This window comes from Podospora anserina, chromosome 4, assembly GCF_000226545.1.
Source record: "Podospora anserina S mat+ genomic DNA chromosome 4, supercontig 4".
NCBI classification, from domain to species: domain Eukaryota; kingdom Fungi; phylum Ascomycota; class Sordariomycetes; order Sordariales; family Podosporaceae; genus Podospora; species Podospora anserina.
The window spans coordinates 2,069,142-2,088,878 of NW_001914850.1; the positions used below are offsets into that span (position 1 = coordinate 2,069,142).

The 19,737-nt window shown below is 55.5% G+C and overlaps 6 protein-coding genes across 6 annotated transcripts; 3 read left to right on the plus strand and 3 right to left on the minus strand.

The window, feature by feature from the left end:
* Positions 1-517: 517 nt before the first annotated feature.
* PODANS_4_5210 (uncharacterized protein) lies at positions 518-3,637 on the plus strand (the record flags this gene model as incomplete). The annotated part of the gene is made up of 2 exons (XM_001906300.1): positions 518-1,291; positions 1,364-3,637. 2 exons carry the CDS (start codon positions 518-520, stop codon positions 3,635-3,637), a joined length of 3,048 nt encoding a protein of 1,015 aa, XP_001906335.1.
* Positions 3,638-4,295: 658 nt separating this feature from the next.
* On the minus strand, positions 4,296-5,108 carry PODANS_4_5200 (uncharacterized protein; the record flags this gene model as incomplete). The annotated part of the gene is made up of 1 exon (XM_001906301.1): positions 4,296-5,108. The coding sequence occupies one exon, from the start codon at positions 5,106-5,108 to the stop codon at positions 4,296-4,298; it is 813 nt and encodes a 270-aa protein (XP_001906336.1).
* Positions 5,109-5,642: 534 nt separating this feature from the next.
* Positions 5,643-6,734, plus strand: PODANS_4_5190 (uncharacterized protein; the record flags this gene model as incomplete). The annotated part of the gene is made up of 1 exon (XM_001906302.1): positions 5,643-6,734. The coding sequence occupies one exon, from the start codon at positions 5,643-5,645 to the stop codon at positions 6,732-6,734; it is 1,092 nt and encodes a 363-aa protein (XP_001906337.1).
* A 366-nt stretch (positions 6,735-7,100) lies between these two features.
* PODANS_4_5180 (uncharacterized protein) lies at positions 7,101-7,616 on the minus strand (the record flags this gene model as incomplete). The annotated part of the gene is made up of 1 exon (XM_001906303.1): positions 7,101-7,616. A coding segment is annotated over one exon (516 nt), but the record flags the coding sequence as incomplete, so codon positions are not given.
* Positions 7,617-14,115: 6,499 nt separating this feature from the next.
* On the plus strand, positions 14,116-14,445 carry PODANS_4_5170 (uncharacterized protein; the record flags this gene model as incomplete). The annotated part of the gene is made up of 1 exon (XM_001906304.1): positions 14,116-14,445. The coding sequence occupies one exon, from the start codon at positions 14,116-14,118 to the stop codon at positions 14,443-14,445; it is 330 nt and encodes a 109-aa protein (XP_001906339.1).
* Positions 14,446-18,604: 4,159 nt separating this feature from the next.
* On the minus strand, positions 18,605-19,236 carry PODANS_4_5160 (uncharacterized protein; the record flags this gene model as incomplete). Its single annotated transcript, XM_001906305.1, has 3 exons — positions 18,605-18,917; positions 18,974-19,119; positions 19,183-19,236. 3 exons carry the CDS (start codon positions 19,234-19,236, stop codon positions 18,605-18,607), a joined length of 513 nt encoding a protein of 170 aa, XP_001906340.1.
* Positions 19,237-19,737: the final 501 nt, after the last annotated feature.

The window sequence follows — 19,737 nt, forward strand, 5'->3', positions numbered from 1 at the left end:
GTCGCGCCACGCCACTGCGCGCCCGCTCCATCCATCCATCTACTTACCTACCTACCTTCTGAAGCTTGGACTTGCTAGCTGTGAGGAAAGTTTGGGACCTCCCCCCTCCTTCGCCGCCAAAGAGAGGAAGAGGGAAATACTACCGTGGGCGCTTTGGTTTCTTTGCGGGATAGCTTCGGGCAGGGCTTATCCTCTTGAATTCTGTTTACTTGTTGCTTTTCAATTCTCTCGCGTCACGTCGGGCAGTCAGATGGCAATCTGGTGGTCATTTTAGTTCCCATGCAAGCGTAAAATACCTACCTACCTGATCGAGTGACCCGCATGCCATCTCATCGCATACCCATCTAGGTAGCCATCTATCTACCTAGCTTTTTGAGCAAACAGTAGCCCACCCACTCGGCAAGCGACAGGAGAGGAGAGCAAGCACGCCCCCATTGCCTGGCTGCTGCCACGCCTACCTACCTACTACCTACTGAACCTTCCACCCGTTTACCGTCCGTCTCCCTTTGACGCGACCATGTCTGGTAAGCAGCAACGTGCGCGGCGACTGAACCCTTCGCGCACACCCACCCCCACCCCCAACTCTTCTTCCAAGTCCAACAGGAGCAGCAGCAGCAGCAGTATGGCTCCGCGACGCCGGTCTGCGCGCACCACTCAGACCGCTCTCAAGAACCAGCAACTGACTCTCGACTTCACTTCAGACCCAGAACCCCGCCGCTCCGTCAGAGCGACAAAGGGCCAGCACAAGGCCCACGAACAGCTCGACCAGCTCGTCGAACCGCCAAAGAAGCGAACCGGCGGCTCCAAGAAGGGCAAGAAGGCTGCCCCCGAACCCGAAGAACCAGAGGAGGAGATCATCCGCTGCGTGTGCGGCGCCACCGAGCAAGATGAGGACTCCGGCGAAGCCTGGATCGCTTGCGACACCTGTACCGCCTGGCAACACAACATCTGCATGGGGGTGAGCCAGTTCGCCGAAGACATACCTAAGAATTATTTCTGCGAACAGTGCAAGCCAGAGAACCACAAGGAGCTGTTGGCCAGCATGGAGAGGGGCGAGAAGCTCTGGGAAACACGGCGCAAGAACTATGAAGAGGAAAAGACCAAGAAGAAGAAGGGCACCAAGAAGGGCAAGAAGCGAACAAGTGACCTCAAGGAGGAAGCATCGCGGACGCCACAGCAGTCACCGCCACCACCTCCTCCACCGGCACCCGAACCTAAGAAGGAAAAGGAAACCAAGACGTCGGGTCAGAAGCGGAAAACCGCCGACGGGGCTCAGGAGAAGGAGAACAAGGTAAGTTTTTCACAGCAACTCCATGCCTTGATCTATGTAAGTCACTAACTCCGGCGGCTCCCTTTCCCCCAGAAGCTTCGCAAAGTCACCGAGACACAGTCTGTTCCGGTATCTACACCGGCTTATACCCCTCCTGCTGACCTCCCTTCCAAAGCCACCGAGCTGCCAGACAGTCGGCAGGGTGTGGCTAAGGCGCTCGTGAAGTCTCTTGTGCACTCGCTTGGCGCGGCAGAAAAGAAGGGTGTTGTTCCCTCCGATGGGATGCCTGTCAGTGATCGTGCCGAAAGGTTTGCGCTCCAGATCGAGCGCGCCGTCTACGATACCCATCCCACCCAGGACTCCTACCGCAACCAGGGCAGGACTCTTGTCCACAACCTCAAGTCCAACCTCGAACTGGGATCCCGGCTGCTGGAAGGGACTCTGACACCGCCCATGCTGGCTGCCATGTCTACGGAAGAGCTGGCATCCAAGGAGCTCCAGGATCAGACAGCCGAGATGAAGGCCCGGGCCGAGAAGCAAGCCATCAAGATCACCGAGGATGTGCCCCGGATACGGAGAACGCACAAGGGCGACGAGGTGATTGGCGACGACAACTATGCCATGACCACGGAAGACATCCCGTCAGCTCCCGTACGTCGACCTAGCGCCCCCAAGTCGGAACCTAGAGAGTCATCGGAAGCGAGCCGTGCCAGGTCGGCATCTCGAGGGTTGGCTGTCGACACGCAGCAGTCACCCAGTCGCGCCGACTTTGATCTGAACAAGGTCTACTCCAGTGTCAAATCGCCAGCCGTTTCTCAGCGCCCGGCTGCTCCCCTGGCTGCCGCGCCCGCAACCGGTCCCGGTGTGGACCCAGATGTTGATCGCATGCTTGATGATGACGGGAGCCAGTCACCGCCATATTCGCCAAAAGAAGAGACGGATCCGGATGTGGCGTGGCGTGGGAATCTGGTCATGAACACCATTGCCGAGTTCCAAGTCACCGCGAAGCACATTGGCGGTGCGAACCCCGGAGAGAGCGTTGGTTTAACGTGGGATAAGGTCATCCCAAAGAACATTACCGTCTGCGGGCGCATAGATGAGCAAGCAGCCAATGTGTATCTTTGCGGAATGCGCTACAGCCAAGTCTCCGAGGTCATCGTGGTGAACCTGGAGCCAACATCCCCTCAAGGCAAGGCCGGCATGCAGAAGCTTGTCGAGTATTTTGTCAACAAGAAGAGATATGGTGTGGTGGACCGCAAGGGGCTGGCAAACGTCCGAGACAGCTATCTCGTGCCCGTCCTACCCGGTGCAGGTGGCCACCCTGAGTTTATGATGAATCTGGAGGACAACTTCATCCCGCAGTTAAGAACCGAGCCGATGTTGCTCGCCGTATTCGTCTATCGATGGGAAGACGGCAAAGTACAACCAAAGGCCCCCCCAGTGCTGACGCAGGCCCCGGTTCGACACGACTACGCACAGTCTCCTGACACACCGACTCCCACATCAGCAGGCTTCCCGCTGGCCAACCGCCAGTCCAGCACAGCGCCAGCCTACTCACCCACGGTGAATTCAGGGGCATTCCCGAACTATCCGACTCCTCCCCGGAACAGCGCCACTCCCCTCCAGCAGCAGGTGGTGGCGCCTCCCCCACAGCCCCAAGAGCCAGCCCTGAGTCCGGAGCAGGCTCGCAGGGCGGAGTCACAGCGGCGAGGAGAGGCCGAAGCCCGGGAGGTACTTGGCCAGTACATGAGAAGTCCGACGGTTGCGTTCCTTCTTCCTCAGGCCTTTGCCATGACGCGCTCGGAGTGGGAACTCATAAGGAGGGTATACGAGCGTGAACCCAAAGCCAGAGAAGATCTGCCGTACCTTAGTCAGGTTCTGGAACGAGAGGCTCCGGGGCCTCAAAGCCAGCCCTCAGGGCCTTCTCCACCGCCTCCACCGCCGTTGCAGCAACCACAGCAGCAGCCACAACAACCAAGGCCGCAACAGTTCCAGCCCCCTCTCCAGCAGCATCAGCAGCATCAGCAGCAACACTTTCACCCGCCCCCGCAGCAGCAACGCCAGCCTCCGTATTCACATCTGCAGCAAGTTCAGCCGCCTCAGCAGCATCAGCAGCATCAGCAGCACCAGCAGCAACAAGGAGCCCAGCGATCCCCAACACAGCCACATCACCCTCAGCTTCAGCCACAGCAGCAGCAGCAGCAGCAGCAGCAGTCACAGGCAGTCCCGGTCCGGCAGACGGCCGTGCCCCCTCCGCAGATCCCACCTGCAGGGCACGCCGCGGGACCTGCGAGACAGACGCCCATCCCACCCCCCCCCATCCCGCCACAGGCAACCGCTACGACCACGGCGGGATCGCAACCGTAGGAGGAAGTGGCGGCGGGGAGGATATTGGCGACGCTCAGCACTGCTCTTGAGAAGATGTTTGACGACGCTGACGCGAGCGAACATGATTGGGAAGGAATGGGGTTGGGGAGTTGATAAAAAAAATTGCGCGAAGTGGAAGGAAGCTAGGAAAATCATTGTTTATTTGCTTTCTTGGCTCGGCTCGGGAAGGAAAAATGTTCGGAGGAGTTGCTCACTCTTTTCCTGGAGTTGGTGGGCATCTTGTTGTTCGGCTTCTGCTCGTGTTTTGAGTGTTTTTGATTGGTTTCTAGTTGCACATTTTGGGACGGGCGTGGGTAGTTGTTTGGTTGGAACGAGGTGTGTCGTTGGAGTTTCATGTGACGTGGTTGGAGGGAGGGGGGGGAGCAAGGGATCGAGACTGGTAGATGGGATTTATATGTTTTATTTCATCAGGTTTTGGTGCTGACATGGGTGGTGGTGGTTGTTGTTGTGGTTAATATCACTTGCCTATTTAGTTGGTCTTCTTCTGTGTGTATCTTTCAAAAGGCAGCTTTTTATCTTTATCAAAGTGCTAGGTCGTTCGTTGTGTGATCTGATCATGGCTTTTGTGAAGCTAGCTATGTATGTGCAATTCGCCTCTGGCACATGCTGTAATATCATCCCAGGTATCTTTATTGTCTTAGGCAAACTCCAACTCCACACTCCCAACCGTGCACCTCTCGGCCGCCACCCTCCTCCTCTCCTCCGTCTCCCTGCCCCCTATTGAGCCCGTCGTGACCACCTCGTCGTCCAGCCTCGGCAGCTCCAGACTCCCCAACCCCTCAATCATCCTCCTGGCCTTGTCCACCACCCCCCTAATGGCGGCGGTCTCGGCCCTCTTGGTGTCGAGCTGGTCCTGCATGATCTGTATGAGCTGCTCCCGTGCCTGATGGGGCCGGTATTCGTTTAGGGTGTGGTGGAAGTTGAGGATGAGGGTCTTGAGGTCCTGGATCTTGGCGGCGCCGTGGGCGGGGTTGTGGGACATTACGCCGACGAGTTCGAGGTAGTTTAGGAGGATGGACTTTGCGAGCTTTTTGAGTTCGAAGGAGCGGTCGAGGTGTTTGGAGTCTTGGGAGGAGGGGTTGATGGAGGCGGGGAGGAGGGGTGTTACGCCCGCTTCGGTGAGGGATTGGAGGGTGTCGGTTAGCTGGGGGGATGGGAGTGTTAGTATAGGGAAGGGAAGCCGGGAGGAGGAAATACGGACTGCTTGGGCTTCGCTATATAACCTCCATTTTCCGTCTGTTGGTTCGGGTGGTGGTTGGAGATTGATGAGGTCTTCTGGGATGGAGGGGAGGCGGGTTATGGAATCTGGGTCGGGGGTGGAGTGTGCTGTCGCGTAGTCTGATTTAAGGGTGTCGTAGCGGGAGATGTTCTCGGGGGTGAAGTCTTTCCAGAATGGTGGAGGGTCAGGCCAGGTCGATGTTACGCGGTTTGTATCTTCCTCCTCGGCCATGTTGTCAGGGTGGGTGTCGCACGAGTGGGGATGGAGGTGGTGTTTGCAGAGAGGTGGTAGTGGCTGAGAGCCTTCTTAGATTGTTCTGGGGCGATAATAAAGCTGGTAATAACTCGTAGTCAGGCAGTAGTCAACTAGGCGCATTCAACGTTGAAAGATGATGATGTTTGGTGAAATGCGCACCTTTGCGACTGGCTGTGGCTGAAGCTTCCCCAGGTTACACCAAGTGGGGATCACTTCGGGAGCTTCCCTGTGGCTGCCCCGCTGTCAGGTGCCAAGGGTCCGACTTCAGCGCCCCAAGCGCCTTCGAATTTATTCCACTTTAGGGACAGTCGGGTCCATCATCACCCCCAACAACGACTACCTAATCCACCAAGTGAATGCCCATTGACGTCTACAATAGACCGCCATTTTCGTCCCCTTTTCGCTGTTTTACTCTACCCAACTAACCCATTGATTGCGACATTTTCCACCACCTCGAGATCCACCACCTTGCGCATCTCACTACTGCGCCTCGACTTGTACATGTTCATCATGACCGATGTTCGCGCTCTACTGAGGCAGCAACGCGCTGCTCGCCGAATTGAACACCCTCACGCCTCCTATTCCGACTCTGGGAAGCTCTCGTGCGCCATCTGCCTCGAGCCCATCAAGGCTGAATCCCTCTGGGAAGGTCATCTGCGCAGCGCCGGCCATCGCGAACGAGTCCAAGTGCTGTTCAACACCGACAAGAACAGCAATGGCCCCAGCTATGCCGGCTTCGTGGACCAAGCCTCTGCTGCCGCCGGCCTATCAACCAACAAGCGCAAGCACAGCGATTCAGACGATGAAATGGGTGACACTTTTGACGAGGACGCCGCGCGACGAAAAAAGAGCAGACCTGACGTGGTGACCACCTCGGACGAGAATCAACAGGCTGCGGCCGAGAGAAGCAAACCGTTGACACCACCACTGACCCGACGAACATCGGGCACCCCTACCTTTGGAGTTGAGATACAGATGCCCTCTAGACCAGCCACACCTGTCGCAGTCCGGGAGGATAGGGAGAAGAATAGCAGTGGAAGTGCCGGGACACCAATGTCGATCACGCCAAAACCAGCATCGCAAAACAGGTCACCGCTTATACCGCATGAGCCACAGCAAAAACAACCACTAAAGACATCTACGCCAGCGCCGGTGGCGGACGACCTGTGGGCAGAGTTTGAGGCGGACTTGTTGCAGGAGAAAAAGAAGCCTGCTGCTGTTGCTGCTTTGGAGGACGGCGATGCTGTCATTTCTGCGCCGGTTATGACCAATGAGGAGATTGCTGCCAAGTCAGAAGAGGAAGAAAGACAAAAGAGAAGGGCGCTGGCGGATATCGAGCTGGAGGATGAGAAAGAGGAGGCCACTCGGGCGTTGGAGACCGAGTTTGAAGTTATGGAAGAGCTGGAAGCGCGTGCGAGAAAGCTCAGGGAAAGGAGAGAGGCATTGAGGGTACAAGGAGGCGGGGGAAGTGCTGCTCCTGCTGCTGCTACGGCTAAGGGACCTGCGCTTGGAAAGGAGAATGCTGCCGTGGCGGAAGATGAAGACGATGAAGATGATGACGAGGATGAGGATGATTGGGATGGGTTCCGATTCCGGGCTTAGAGAGCCAGCCTTCGAGATGTTCAATGTACATTGTAGTGTATCTATCACCCGGTACGTCAAAACAGAGACGACAGCAGTTACCTAATGTCAAAAAGCAGCACAAACAAACCAAACAAACCTCTGTGCTATGTTGCCTTGATGAGAGAAAACCGGAACAAACAATGTCAGCAGAAAACAGAACGCCAGAAAACCCACCACGAAGTACAAACCATATCCCAATCCGCAATGTCCAAGAGGTATACAAGCCCAAATCCCAGTCGGTTCAGTGTCAGCAAGCAAACAAACCGATTCCAAGCCCTTCCCCCCCTTTTCCAACCAACCAACGCACGCAAACAAAGTAAAGAAGATATCAGCCTCTTACCTCACTCACCCCTGCTCCTTACTAACCCCCTCCCAAAACCTCCTCAACCTCCAAACCCTCCCCACCCCACTCCTCTCCTCCCACTTTTTGACACCCTCCTCCTTTTCCCTCACCTTGCCCCCCCAAACAGTCCCCACAAACCCCCTCAGCCTATCCTTCACCCTCTCCCTCTCCACCGCCCTCTTCCTCGCGACCAACGCGGGGGCAACGGCGGCCTTCTTACCGGGTAGGCACTCGGCCGGCAGGACGCACCGCTCCACCAGCACTTCTGGAGGCGGCCGGGCGGCGAGCTGGCGGGAGAGGCGGATGGAGACAAAGGAGCGGGCGAGGCGGCGGGAGACGATGGTGGTGTTGGTGAGGAAGATGGAGCGGCGGATGAGGTCGGTCAGGGTCGGGCGGGAGGGCGAGGCGAGCTGGGTCGGGAGGGTGGTGCGGGCGCGGCGGAGGCGGAGGCGGTGGAGGTGGGGTGAGAGGGAGAGGGTGCGGAGGTGGTGGGAGGTCTGTGAAAAGGGGGGACGGGGTTAGTAAAGTTGCGGTTGAGATGGGGCCCAGGGAGGTGGGAATGTGGGAATGTGTTATTGTGGTAAAAGGGGTAATGTGGGAATGTGGTAAATGGATGATTGGTGCAGATTGGGAGAAACTTTGACAGGAAGGAACGGTGATTGGAAGGAGCGGCAGACAGTTGTGGGAAGGAGCGGCAGGGAAAGAGCTGTGAGGGAAAGAGCTGTGGGGGGGGGAGAATCATGGCGGAAGGAGCTATGAAGGGAAGGAGCCACGAGGGAAAGCACACCAGGGAAGGAAGGAGCTAGGTGTACGGGGAAGGAGCAATGGGCGATAAGGGGCGGATAGCCACAACAACAGATGGTGAAGAAAGGGGTTTCAACCCACCCTGGAGGTTGCCAACAAGTCACAGACTTCGAGATAACTCAGGATATGGAGGAGCACCTCGTTTGGCAGCTGCGAGAATTCAACCATGGGACAGCAAGAAGAGGTATCATCATCCACCTGTCCATCCGGCAAGAAGCCGTTGCTCCCCATATTGCCATGGCCAAGGTGCGTCACGGAAGGATTGCCGTCTTTGGTTCCAGACCCCAATTCCTCGCTTCTAGGCGTCGATAGTGTCAATTGACTTGTCTTCTCGGCAAGCTGGCTGGTGGCAACAACAACAAAAGGGTCTAGACCACCCCCTTCACTCTGCGTATCCGGCTTCAGATAGTGATGGTGCTCGGGGAGCATGCCATCATGTGCGCCTCTCCCTAGGACATTTGCTGGCAATGACGCCATGGTGCCTTTTCCTCCTTTCTCAAAGCGGCGAGGTGCGTTGACGGTTCCCTTGGAACTAGATGATCTGGCGCTGGTGTGTTGTGTTGTGTTGTATCGTGTCGTGTCGTGTCCGGTATAGCAGTTGATGGACTCCTATATCTCCCAGTCGCCTATCGCGGATGTCTCTTCTGATTTTGCCGTACCATAGGCGCAAAGAGGGGGTCGCAAAAGCCAGGCAGCGCAGCAACAAGGCTCGATGGCCGTTCCCCTCCCTGAGCTGTGCGGCTAAACAAGATCGCGTCAAGCAAAAAGCGCGCGGGCTGCCCGGATAGGTCGGTGCCGATGCGACCAGCAAAAGAGAGCGGGCTCCTTCTGCTGCTGTGCTCAGTCGGCGGTCCAAGGGACGCGGGATCACGAACCCTGGAGGGGGTGAGGAGGAAGAAAGAAACCGCCACTCGGTGTCGGATGCGTGCCAGAAGCGGTAGCTAGGCGAGTTCAGTCAGTGTCGTCAAGTCGTGGCAAAGTTGAGCGAAAGCGAGGATGTCGTTGAAGTCGAGATTCCCAAGTTGTTGGGCTGTGACATGAGACGTGCGTCGTCACACTTGACACAGGCTGGTCATCTGTTGTTGGCATCCCGTTACGCAAAGGGGACGCAAGGGCGAGGCACGAGGCACGGACGTTGGACAATGCAGGGGTTGTCTTTCGATGTACAGTAAGGTACATCGTCTTCTTTGTACACATCATCAGAGCCAGTCCTCATCAGGCATCTCGTGGCCATCACAGGTCATTCAAGGCCATTCAAGGCCATTAAAGGCCATCTTAAGCCCTCTCGGCCTGCTCATGAGCGCTTTTCCGCCGTTGCCCTGCCCATGACTTTAGAGTCTGAAAGTCTAGAGAGTCGGAACATGATGCCATGTTGGGCCTCCCAGGGCGCTACGGCGCGGGGCATTGGCGGCTATCGATAAGCGATAAGAGCTAAGGTATCTAAGACATGGCGGGGTCGCAGTAGCAGTAGTAACAGCAGCAACAGTCAATGTCAACAGATGCTTCCAGGTTGCCCCTCATCTTTACACTCGGTAACTCGATTCAATCTCAAAATTTCTTCTTCAGCAGATTCTCTCCACGGCCCCGGATCCTCGATGATCGCGGATGCAACGTTGCGGCGGTGGGCATCCGGTCTACTGATCTTGGGATGATGTGCCTGAGCTCTCCTGCGTCTTCCACATACGCCAGCGCAGGGGAAAGCCACCGGACGTCTGGAGGTGCATTCCTACAGGGTCAGGGGTATCTTGCCCACGTCGACACGACACTGCAATGCGAGCCCAGCCTGGCATACTTGGACTGAGCTCCACCACCTCATGTCTGTTGTCTTTGCCCTGCAAGCGCCTTGCTTCTCGGGTCCAGGTCCGTCACATCTCACATTTTCGTTCTGATGAAAGAGGGAGCTAACGCTGATATCTAGCTCATCCTAAGGGGGGATAAGAAAACAACAACAATAACAACAGCTTCACTCCATCATCTCGGCCAGATCGCGGCCAGTGACGTGTAAAGTGCGCGGGGTTGGCCTCCCAGTCTGCGGCCACGGGCTGCTTATCACTTTCCATTGTTGCCTTTTCAGGAACGCGAATTATGACTCCGCAGACCCGGCCGGCATCAAGAGGGGAGAGAGAGCTTGATCGGCTGATGTCACTGCCAGCACTCATCCCATCCTCTGTCTTGGACCCTCAGTAACCCTCTCAAGGTCAAAGTTCGAACATCACTCTCAAGTCTTGACCAAATGCTCGGTCGTCTATCAACGGGGAAAGGATGCGGCCCGCTTTTCGGTTTCTCCAAACCCGCCAACCCCAAACCCCAGTTAGCCCCCAAATAGGGCCAGCCAATGGGATGCCACGACTTATCTCAATGAGGCTGTTCCAAAACAAAGTCTCTCCGTCACCCGTTGCTCCCGAGAAGTGACCCGCCGGATCCCTGTCGATGGATTTTACTCGATCGCTTCAGGCCGCTTTAGTGGGAGTTTACCATGTAAAAACCACACACAAACCTACAACCTCATATATCGTTTACCCGTAGTATCGTTTGGAGGACGCTTCTGCAACACCAGTTTGACACACGATTCGCGAGGACGAGGCCAGGGCCATGCAGAACACCACACATATATGCCACGCTTGCAGTCTGCTTCTACCTACATGATGAGCCGAGGTCATCTTGATAGCTCCTGGTCAACTTCTGTTCTTCTGTCGGAGCAAGGAACATCCACGCCGGCGGGGACCGGGGACGGCCCGCTCCCGGCTCAGCCCAAGCGATGACCGTCCGGCCTTAGAAATGTCTGCGCTGTAAAGAGCCCAGGTGTCTTGAATGTCTTGATGAGAAGTGATGGTAAATCATTGCAGATCTCTTTGCTCTCAACCGCTTGGAAAGTTCAGGGCCAGCCAGTCTTTGTCTCTCGCAAGCATTCCAACCTGATCGCCGAACCCCTGTCTCTCACCCTGGCGTTCCCCATCTCGGCCTGCCTGGCCGGCCCCAAGAGGACCACATAGCAGCTTTGATTCATCATGACGCCGGCCTTCACTTTAGCTCTCCGAATTTCAAACCCATTCTGGTTGACGCTCGGCGTAACGGCACCGGATCATCATCCAGCTTGCTTCACTGTCGAGCGGGGAGGCGGGTGTCAGCCAACCTGTTGTTGACTTGCTGTTGTTCAGTGCTGTCGGTATATTAAACTAGACGATCCAAGCTTCACCCACACTGTCTCTCAATGCGATCCCATCTTTCTTTGCAGGCCACGGCAGCAAGGCACGGGCGGCTGGTCCGGAAGGAGACCCGGATATTGTAATGTATATCCCTGGAGTGCGACGCCATCAGCAGTCTGCACTGCCCTGTGATGATCCTGCTTGATCACTCCACTGGAAGCAAGGTGAAGTGTAAGTCACCGCCCCCATCATGGAGACGGCCGGTCCTGGCGGCCACCCTCAGGAGCCTAATCACCAAATTCCGTCCCGTTCCGCCCAGGGTCGACAAAGTGCCATCAGCCTGAAGGATCTCAAGGCCTCCCACCAGGACATGTTTCCTGTATCCGGGGCCCTTTTCCATCTCGGCCTCGTATCTGGCCGTTTCGTTTTGATCTCCTGCTGATCGTGTCCCATCTTCCTTCCCGTCTGGTCGTCGTGCAGAACCGACTGGAGGAGCCGAGCGGCCGCCTTGCGTCATGTCACTTTGCCGTCGTCTTGTTTTTCCATCAGGAGCTTCCTCGGTCATCCGGATCACATCACGAGCAAGAGGCTAGTATGAACCTTGCAAGCGACATATAGTTCGGCGAGTATTTCAGAACCTTCGCCTCGTACCGCACCTGCTATGTGATAAGGCTAGATCAAAGCAAAAACAAAAAATACAACGCAGATCGTGATGGTTGGCTATTCAGGACTCGCCACGTCGCTTTGAGAAGCCTCCAACCACTCCACACATTCGAGTAGGCCGCGTCTGGAACAGTATTCTGCTGATATTTGTCATGGGGACTCAACAGCGTGGACTCGGCCCGGCAGTGGGTCGTCACCTCTTGGGAATGAGACTCTAGTTCATGTGAGGACATTGTCATGCGAGACTTCACTCAGGGGTAGCCATCGAGAGAGCGGAGTGTCGGTCACAGCCTCCGAGTCTACGTATAGCTGGGACTGACAAGAGCGCACGGAAGGCTCCATCAGAGACGGCTATCTCTCGGAGCTACATGATTGTTGCAGATGTGATTTAGGCCACAGATCACACGATCTTGTCCCCCAGGGTTTCATTCAGGCCTTAACCCCGGCACAATTCTTTGGCTCGGCACTTAATCCTCGTGGTGGGAGAGCCTGCTTGCTCTGGCAGTACTGTGACTGAAGTCAAATGCAAGCTGAACGGCGCCGTCAGCACTCTCACCACCACAATGCTCTGTTCCGAGCCGTCGGGCTTGATGGGTGAGACCATCAGGAAAGCCGGAATCCAATCAGCTTCCGGAATGGATGCAAGAGCTCTCGACAGGGGGTGTCCTCAAACACTGGTTCAAGTCCACCGTTTTGCTGTCTCAGCCACGGCATACGAACTGTGGCTTCACCCAATATATCGTGTGAGTATCTTTGAGAACACGTCCATGCCGAGGAAGAAATCTATCTGCAACATACTGGATATCAAGCGGCCCGACAATGGTTCTCTTGACACACCCCTCTCCTCATGAGCGAGAAGTTTCCGCACGCACACCCCCTGCCAGGTACGGAATATGATGACGCTGATAGAGGGAGGCTAAAAGACTTGTTGTTTCTGTTTTGGCGGTGGTCCCGGCCCTGGGCCATGGCCGTGGCCACTTCGACCCAGCCTAGCCCGACAATGGCTGCTAGGTGGGCCGATCCGGAAGGGGCCTGGACGGCGTCCGCAAGTTCACACGGGAAGATCCTCTTCTCGGCACACACACCATAGCGACCCAAGAACCGGCGCTAGTGATGCTGTTGTAAGTGCCAGAGACAAGAGGACAACACCTCTAGGGCCTCACAGGGGTCGTCGTGGACATTGGGTTCTGATCCCCCCCTGCTGCCAGGTCGCAAGACAATGAACCATCACTCGCAGGGGTTGGCCGTGCGTTATGCAGGGAGTACTGAGCGGAAGCTCTGTTGGAAAGGTGGAAAAGAAAAGAAAAAGAAGGAGGAAAAAATGGCCAGCGAGGCTGGGTATGTGGTGAAGCAACCAGAGAATGGCCAACCGGTCTCGGGCCAATACAAGAGTACAAGAACGCCAAGGGGCTGGCTTTTGGCCACCACGGCTTGCTCATGTCAAATTGTGAGTTCATGGCGCGGTGGGGAATCCATGGTGCTCAACCGTGGTTATTGAGCCATGAACAACGTGGCTCCTATGAAGGCCAGTCCGGCCACAGAGGGACCTGCGCGGGCCAGGAAACGGGCTAATTTGCCGGCAAGGGTACCACCACACACCCCCAGGGCAGACAGAGGGACACTCTCCCTTGATAGCTCAACGTGTGATCGCAAACGTGACTTGACGACGCGGGGGGATGGCAGACGGGGAGCCGGGGGCAACAACATGTACCAGGACAGTCCCCAGGAGATGAGATGGACGAAAAAGGACTCCATCGCCCTTACCACGCTCCATCAAGGAACCCCCGGGTACCTAACACCGCTTGATGCATGGCCTACTGTTGTGTAGTCGACGACAAGGGCCCTGCCACCATGGGAAAGGGTAACAGAAGAAGGAGATGATGGCTCTCACAAGTATAAGTAAGGTGCCGATATCCTTCACCGTCTCTACCTGAAGGGCGCTTTTCTCTTTCTCCAACTTTCAGGATATACCGTCAACAAGAACCCCATACATCGACATCTTGGTCAGCCTGCTACCCAGAACTCCAACAACATCATCATTGGCTCCTCGACAAAGGAAAAGAGTGGACGAGCTTTACAAGCATCTGCCTGCCCACAGCAGCCGGCCTCGACCATCAAGTCAGTAAGTGCATCCAGTCTTGCTCTCGGCCGCCCCCTTTTCTCAAAAACAGTAAGGACACCATGAACGATGTTGTGGGACCCAAGCCCTGCAGGTCGCTCCGGATGCTGCTGAGTGAGAAGGTTAAACGGTGGATATCTGTCGCTGACATGAAGCCCTGTCTGAATACAGTCTTCTGCCGTCTGGCCCAGCACACCAATCACAACACTGCCTCGGCCCACACGACAGACACACTGTCGTCGAGACCCTTACCGCACTGCCTACCTTACCCCTTTGCCCAACAAGATGTGCTACTTTGAACAAACCCGCTGGAACTGTGGCTACTGGAAGTGGGGTACCTTCCGCCAGCAATGCGAGAAGGAGTACCGCACCGGCGAGACGTGCGGACTGAAGCTCGTCTACAGCTGGCAGCCCGCCCAGGGCCCGTGCAAGATTTGTGAGCAAAAGTGCAAGAAGGAGAGGAGGATCGACAAGATGTTGAACGACATCCAGAGGTGGCAGCGCGAAGGCAACAGGAGGGCCACCATCGAGAAGACGATGCGGGATGTGAACGACATCCAACTCCAGATCAACGAACTGCTCGCAAACCATGTGGAGAGGGAGAGGACGTTGTGATATGACGATGGGAAGGAGGAACAAAGGAAGAAAAAAGGTTTGTGTCCTACCCTACCTTCTTCCTATGCTCATCTACCTTACCTTACCAAGATGGAGGAAGGAAACGAGACGAGGCGAGGAGGGTGAGCGCGAGCAGGAAACAGAATGCTGACAGCATATGCAGACGGGTCGTCCAATTTCGTTGGTTGCTTTTATCGAGACGAAAAGAGAAACATGAGAGGCAAAAACCATGTGCGTTTTGTGTGTTGTAGAAGGAGGGAAGAAGAAGGGCTGGCGGCGGACGGGTAGGCGGGTCAAGACAAAAAGAAATTTCCTGGGCTGAGGAACATCTCATTTTTGTTTACTTTTTTTTTTCGTCATTTCTTTTTCTTTTTATTCTTACCGATTTTCTTTTACTTTCTTTTTCTTACTGCATGAAGGGTTCTTTTTTTTTTTTTTTTTTTAGAGAGAAACGCTGTGGAGTCGGGGGGGAAATGGGGAACACGGAACAGCCCCCCATCAAGCCACAGATGCAAGCCCTTCCGGAGGCGCGAATCCCACAGCGTCGGCAAGGAAACAACATCAGGCAGCACAGGGTAGAGGAGAAGGAGGGGGAGACAAGAACCAAGAGGGAAAAAACGACCACCAGACAGAGTTGTGGGTGCGGGAATAGATGCATATCGGATACCGCCGGAGCCTGGCCATGACTGGTGGGACCGGAACCGATGATGGGAGGAGGAAATATTGGGCGAGAAGACTTGCCCTCTGCTGCCGTTTGTACATTTTTACTTGTTCACTTCTGTCTTTGTCACGTTTTCTCTTGTTAGGTACGGTTCGTCATCTTGTTGGAATATTGGCTCTTTGAAAACCAGGGCACTGGTCACCACTGGGTGACAGAGCATGCGCCAGCTTTTGTTGTTCTTTTTTTTTTCTCATCCTTCAGGCAGGGGAGTTTCAAGTTTTTTACGTCCGGCTTGGGTTTCACGACACACAATGGGACGTCCTGTGATTATTGGTCAAACTTGGGGAGGGAGGGGGAGCGGAAGGCTTGGAGAGTTATGTGGTGGTGGGAACTACCACATGGCTGGCAGGCCGAGAATCGGCATGGACGGCTCTTTCATTGTTAAATGTTAAAAGATGTCACAGAGAAGCAAGACGAAAAAGCGCTTTACGTATAACAGTAACGAAATATCACTTATTTTGTGTTTCTTTTCAGCCCCCCTTCCCTCTGGCACACTTGAAGATGACCCTGAGCATGGCAGGTGTAAGAGGGAAAGGGAGGGGAAGGAGGGGGGGGGGGGGACAACTACCGGATCCGCAACCCTTTCTTCAGTGTGCAAGATCTTCTGGTAAAGACCCGTTTACTCCTCTCTCTCACGCACCACACACACACACACACAGAGGTTGTGTGTGTTGGGTGGGTGGAGAAGGGGGCCACAGAACCAGTGGGATCACTCCCCGTTTTTGCTCTCCCACCCACTCACCCCTCGCTAGGAGGAGAGAAAGTTTAGCACACACAGGTACTATACATCACATTACATTTTGCTCAGGCAGGCAAAAGGCAAGGGACGAGGGCGGGGCGGGGGAGGGGATGAGGTGGGAAAGGGGGAGACTAGCATCGGCAGCCATCGGCAGTCTCGAAACAGATCACACACCCGTCAAGGTTTTTTTTTTCTGCTTCTTCTCTCACTCTTTACACCCACACCCCCCCTCTCCATCTAGGGCGGGGTCAAGATGAGATGTCAGATGCCGTAGCGAGGTGGAAGGGGTGGAGACTGTGTGGGTGACTGAGTTGACGCGGGGGGGGAGTGGACCTGTGGGAAAGGAAAATGTTCTGGAAGAAATCTAGCCCCTGGTCACGTAGGTAGTAGGTACTCTTGTAGCCGGGTGCGAAATATGGCAGGTGGACCTGGCGAGAACAAGAAGAATTTGAAGAATTGGGGGGGGAGGGGGGGGGGGGGATGAATAAGAGGCACATCTGCCGTTTCTCTTCTCCTCTCAACGGCAAGGTGAGGGGATCTAGATCTGGTGGCAGAGGACGGGGAAAGAACAGCTGCTTGTTTCACGGTGAGAAAACGGCCTGCTGGTGGGAGTTCTCGTCGTGGTGCCGAAAAGGGACGGCTCGGATAGGGGACGAATACTCGTTTTTATTTGCTTTTTCTCGGACAATTTTCTGGTGGTGGCGGCGGCGGTGGTGGAAGGTGTGTGTAATTTGCTTTTTCTCTTTTTCTTTTTACCTCTTTTCCTGCGAGCAACGGCCAACACACCCATTTGCCGTTCCGAAACAGCCTGGGAATTCTGGAAAGCAGAACCTGGGGAAGATGTGATGTGATGATGGATAACGGTGGTGAACATCGGGCTTGGGCATCAGGAATCGACAAGATGGAATGGTTGGGCGTGGCATGGCATGGCAGGTTTGAGACATCTTTGAACGTGGAACGGCACGCGCGGTTTAGTTCGGTAGGCACGTGGTAGGCTAGGTAGCTGAGAGCGAGAGATCGAGAGATCGAGAGATCAAGAGAGAGAGAGTGAGTGAGAGAGAACCGATGTGACGTGCTTTTCTCCTTCCCATACTTGCTTCCTGTGGGCTGAGGGCGTCTTGTTTCTTGTCCCTCTCGCTTCCGCTGCCCTCTTCTCCAATCGTTGCAACGGACCCTGGCCCCCCTTTTGCCCCGATAGCCATCTGCAGTTCTTGCAGAGGCGGCCCAATGAGTCGGCCATGCCACACCGTAAACACATGCCAGCCATGACCCCACTGCCATGCTTTTTCCTCGCTGGTTGTCCCTCTCGTCTTCCATGACATGACGACCGAATCACGCACAGACTCCCGCTTTTGGGGCGGGCGGTCGGAGTCGGGGTCGTGATGGTGGTGCTTATCATGCATACTCTTTCGTTTTCGATGTTGCGTTGTCGTCAGGGATCTGCCCTCTGTTGAACGTGTTGGATGCTTCCCATCCCCAGCAGGTATTCACGCAGGACGTCTGATGTACTTCCGCAATGAGCCTACATCGGTTAGCATTGTGGGTGTGGGCAGGGCGAGCCGCTCTCCGGAAGGGGCGGAGCTATAGAGAAGAAAAAGCCCTATGAATGACAGATAGTATCCGGCCGCCAAGCTGTGGCATGTCCACTTCCCACACTCACCCCCGCGCTCGGCAACGGTACGACAAGACAGCTTGGCTGACCGATGGATGGCGGAACGGTGGCTAGGGGTGTTGGTGACTTGGGATCCATGGTGGCAAAAAAGAAGAGAATAGACGTGCATGTTGGCGTTGCTTGCTGTGCTGGTGCTGGTTGTGGGTTCTTATATCTAGCAAGACTCCACCGTGAAGCAACATGACCAGCACAAAAAGCCCTAAGCATGTACGCACGTGGCCGCCGCTAAATGGATCATGAGGCTTCCTGTCGAGTCGGTCGTTTTCTTGGTGCGTGTGCCTGTCGATGGCGGGTGTGGTGGGGGTTGAGGAAACTAAACCGACAGCGTTTCCCACCCTCTCGCCGAATATCTGTCCGATTGGCTGCGTGTCATGGGGGCACCAGGGGAAAGGGTGAGCTGGACCAGTCACAAGGAGCCTGACAGAAAAGAAGCTTTGCTTATGATTGTAGAATTCAGTGTCTGGCGGCAATAGCGCGTCCTTTTGTTTTAAACGCCCATACCATGTTTTTTTCTCTCGCGTCGACCGTTTCTTGGGAGCTACTTTGTAGTCTCCGTCTCCAGCCCTACCGAGCGTGATCAATAATGAAACAAAGACAAATATGGAAAGCGCCATCTCCGGCCTCCATGGGTATCAAATCGTTACAAAAAACGGGCCGTCCCACGGTGCCACGTTTTACCTCCCATCCCACTCTCACATCCCCCTTGGCCCCATGACACACATCCACCCACACACCATTTCCAGCCTTGATGACAAGCGGCAACCCCACATGAAGTGAAAGGAGGGAGGTGGGGAAGGAGAAGGGAAGGGGGGAGGGAGAACAGCTGCACACCGGCGGGTTGGACGAGGCATGCCAGCAAGTGCAGGTCAGCAGGTGCGAGGCGCCCCCTCCAAAGTACGGCCCAAGGCCGGAGCAGATCAACCGGGATTCCTTCTCGGTTCCTTCCTGGACCACCGCATGGGAGATCTCGTAAGGGTGTAGTGGCGGTTACGGCGGAAGCTTCAAACTCATGTTGTATATGCCTCCCTCAGCGCATCGCAGCTGCAGCATCAGCAAAGTTGCCAACAAGAGGTTCCGTGGCTCCCTCGAGCTTGATGGGTATAGCGGTGTTTTGCTGCATCTCGATGGTGTCGTCGTCGGGGGTGCCCCAATCGACTCGTGCCACAGCAGCCAGGTCGTCGTGTGACGAGAGTTTGGAGAGGAGGTTGTGATAGCGGACCAGGTTGGCGTCGGGGGCAGCGGCGGGATATGCGTATGGCATCTCGGGACTGTCTGGAGCCGCAGAAGGCGACGCCGTCCGGTGGTTGCTTGGTGCAATGTCATAGATGTCGACCATGTTGCTGTTCATGCACATCTGTCAGCCGGTGGGTGGGTGGTAGGGGCCAGGGGTGCATACTCTGACGTGCGCGCAACCACCCTCTGCAGAGCCTCAATCTCTCTTTGAACCTCCTGTGGATCCTCGGGGCCCATCATCTGTTGCTGTTCAAAACTGCCGTATTGGAGGTTGTTCGGGTCGTCAAAGAGATGCTGCGCCTCGTCGTCCTGTTCGGCCATGGTTAGCACAAACCAGCAACGTCATCAAAGCCGCCCTGAGGAACCACCAACCTCATCATAATCATCTCGTCGCCTGCTCCCCAGGCAAGAAGCGCAATTGCCCATGGTGTTATATTAATTCGGTGGTGTATGTGCGTCGAAAAAAGAGTGTAACGGGGTCGAGAAAAGCAACGAAACTAAACGATCGGGAAACAGTGAACTGGGTTTTTTTCAACGGGTGCCCTTGGGCGACAGAAAGGGAGGCTCAATGTGGTCGGTTCATAAGTGAGAGAATGGCCGTGGCTGAACGGGTTACAAAAACAAAAGACGATGCTGGGATAGTCGCTCCGTCGAAAGAAATGGATCAAGAAGAGTTCGCGGTCGGGAGACGTCGTCGTCGTCGCATCGTGTTTGTCTTGTCCTTTTTTCCCCAAACTCCAGAAGTGACACCACGCGGCTAAATCTCGTCCTGGACCATCCCTGTCCCTCGGCTGATCCTCGCCAATAGACACCCGCTGGGTGGGTCAAAGCTGGTGCACGGGCCTTATTCAAACCCGTCACCCCGCTCCATCTTGTCATCGTTGCCGCAGTAAACACGCCCCTTTTACCCCTGAATGCAACTCGCCA